Source organism: Plasmodium cynomolgi, chromosome 9 (assembly GCF_000321355.1).
Source record: "Plasmodium cynomolgi strain B DNA, chromosome 9, whole genome shotgun sequence".
NCBI classification, from domain to species: Eukaryota; Apicomplexa; class Aconoidasida; order Haemosporida; family Plasmodiidae; genus Plasmodium; species Plasmodium cynomolgi.
In genome coordinates, this window is record NC_020402.1 from 756,051 (window position 1) to 758,134 (window position 2,084).

Genomic DNA, 2,084 nt, shown 5'->3' on the forward strand with positions numbered 1-2,084 from the left:
ATCTCGTTATTCTTGTTAAAAAAAAATAATAATAAAGACGGGAGGGGTAATAATGTGTGGTAACCTTAACGTGACAGTAAAAGCACACACACACACACAACACACACTTGCAATCACAATAGTAAAGAAATTAGCTTCACGATATGTGTCCTCTCTCTGTTGTTAAGCCGATTGGTCAAAGCTGTTTCCACTCATGTTCAATCCGTTGGTTCGTTGCCACTGCTGTTTCCATCATCATTCACACCGTTTGTAAACTAAAGCAAGTAAAAATGGCGAAAATGGATAATCAGGTAAGTCATAACAGGGGTAATAAAAATTTTCGTCGTGCAGTCGGACGTGCCAAAAAATAGAGAAATAGATATATGTGGAGATTATTTTTCGGACGGGTCTTAGTGGGTTCGGACAGGGCCAATAACGAACAATACATAACAGCGCTAATAGGAAGGAGGCTTCAACGGAGTTATAAAATAAAGGCATTTCTTTGTGTGTGCGAGCCTGCCTGTCTTATACTCCTTTCTGTTTTATTTTCCTACTGGTTCCCCTGCAGCTGGGGCTGGTTCAGAGGGAGTAGCATCGCCGCCCTTTCCACCTCCAAGGGAGAATGGGTGTCTTCCGTTTCCGGCATTATAAAAGACTAATCCGGCACCTCCTAAGAGCACTGCTGATACAACACCTAGGGCTGAAGCAAGAATCGTTGTTGCCAGTTTATACTTGGATTTCTTCTTATTCGCGTTTATGAGTTCCTCTTCTTTTCTAACCATTTCGCCTATCAACTCGTGCACATCGATGAGAGGTTCTGGGGATTCTGCAAGGGGTGAGGGAGCGCGGCAAATGTGTAGATGAGGGAAGTTGGTGAGGGAAGTTGGTGAGGGAAGTTGGTGAGGGAAGTTGGTGAGGGAAGTTGATCAGGGGCGTTGCAACGATTTACGGCGAGAGATTCACGCACGAAGGAATAAAAGCACAATGATCACAGAACGGTACTGCCAGCTTTTTCCACAAAAGAAACCGCACACACACACATACACTTGCGCGGAACGCCTCCTCCATGCGATCCAACGCGCAATCCACATTTAGCAGGAATTTCACACACGGGCATGCACGCACAATGGGGAGTTATGTCATATGAAAACTTACTGCTCTTGGGGGTTTTTTTCTTGCTGGGGGGTCCACCTAACCCATTTACATTATCTCCCAACGCAGGGTCACAAAGGATGGCGCAAAAAAGAAGAAAAACGGCTGTTAAGAGTTTCATTTTGAATCAAACGGGAGGTTGTCACAATAGGGTCGTAAGGGCCGATGGGGGGAACGCACGTTCGTGTGTATAAATATGTATACGTATGTGTGTACGTGTATCTGCGGGCAGCGCTTCGAAGTCAAGCGAGTCGAGTTTGCTTCACTGTTCACCGATGTTATGGCGTGAAATTAAAGTTTAAACATTAAAGGTGTGTTCACACAGAGGTAACTGAGTCGAATTAAAATTCTCAAGTGCTCTCCTGCCTTATGCGAGTGTGGTGTATCTGCACAAATCAGTCCTTACACGCGTGCACCTGCGGGATGCATATTAATGTAAACACAATGTATGGCCGTGCGTAAGTATATGCGATAACTCCTCGCGCGATTAAATTAAGCGTGAATATGTTGTGTTTTACGGCACGACAAGGCACATACATAACATATATATATATATAAACGCGTGAGCAAAGAACGTTCACCTAATCAAAAGCGCTCAAAAAAAGGAAGCATATATGTATATACATGCGTGCACGTGAACATACGCTTACTTGAATGTACTGTTAAAACATTAAAACTGGGAGAAAAATTTTTTTAATAAAAAATAAATCTAGTAAAAATTATATTTACAGGATGAATTGTTTTTCCTATCACATTATATTTTAAACTGTTATGGCGATGTACGTTGTATAATGAGGTATACATAACTTTGGTTTTTTCTTTTTTAAAGTGAAAAGAATAGAAAAAAAAAAAAAAACTTTTAAACATTATATTGTTTAATAATTTTATGGTAATGTCAATGTAATATTGTTTGTGTTATTGCATAAAAAAAAAAAAAAATTTATTTTTTTTTT

General features: G+C 40.5%; 1 protein-coding gene across 1 annotated transcript; it reads right to left on the reverse strand.

The window, feature by feature from the left end:
- Nucleotides 1-521: 521 nt before the first annotated feature.
- On the reverse strand, nt 522-1,252 carry PCYB_092760 (circumsporozoite-protein related antigen; the record flags this gene model as incomplete). Its single annotated transcript, XM_004222390.1, has 2 exons — nt 522-805; nt 1,135-1,252. 2 exons carry the CDS (start codon nt 1,250-1,252, stop codon nt 522-524), a joined length of 402 nt encoding a protein of 133 aa, XP_004222438.1.
- Between the last annotated feature and the right edge of the window lie 832 nt (nt 1,253-2,084).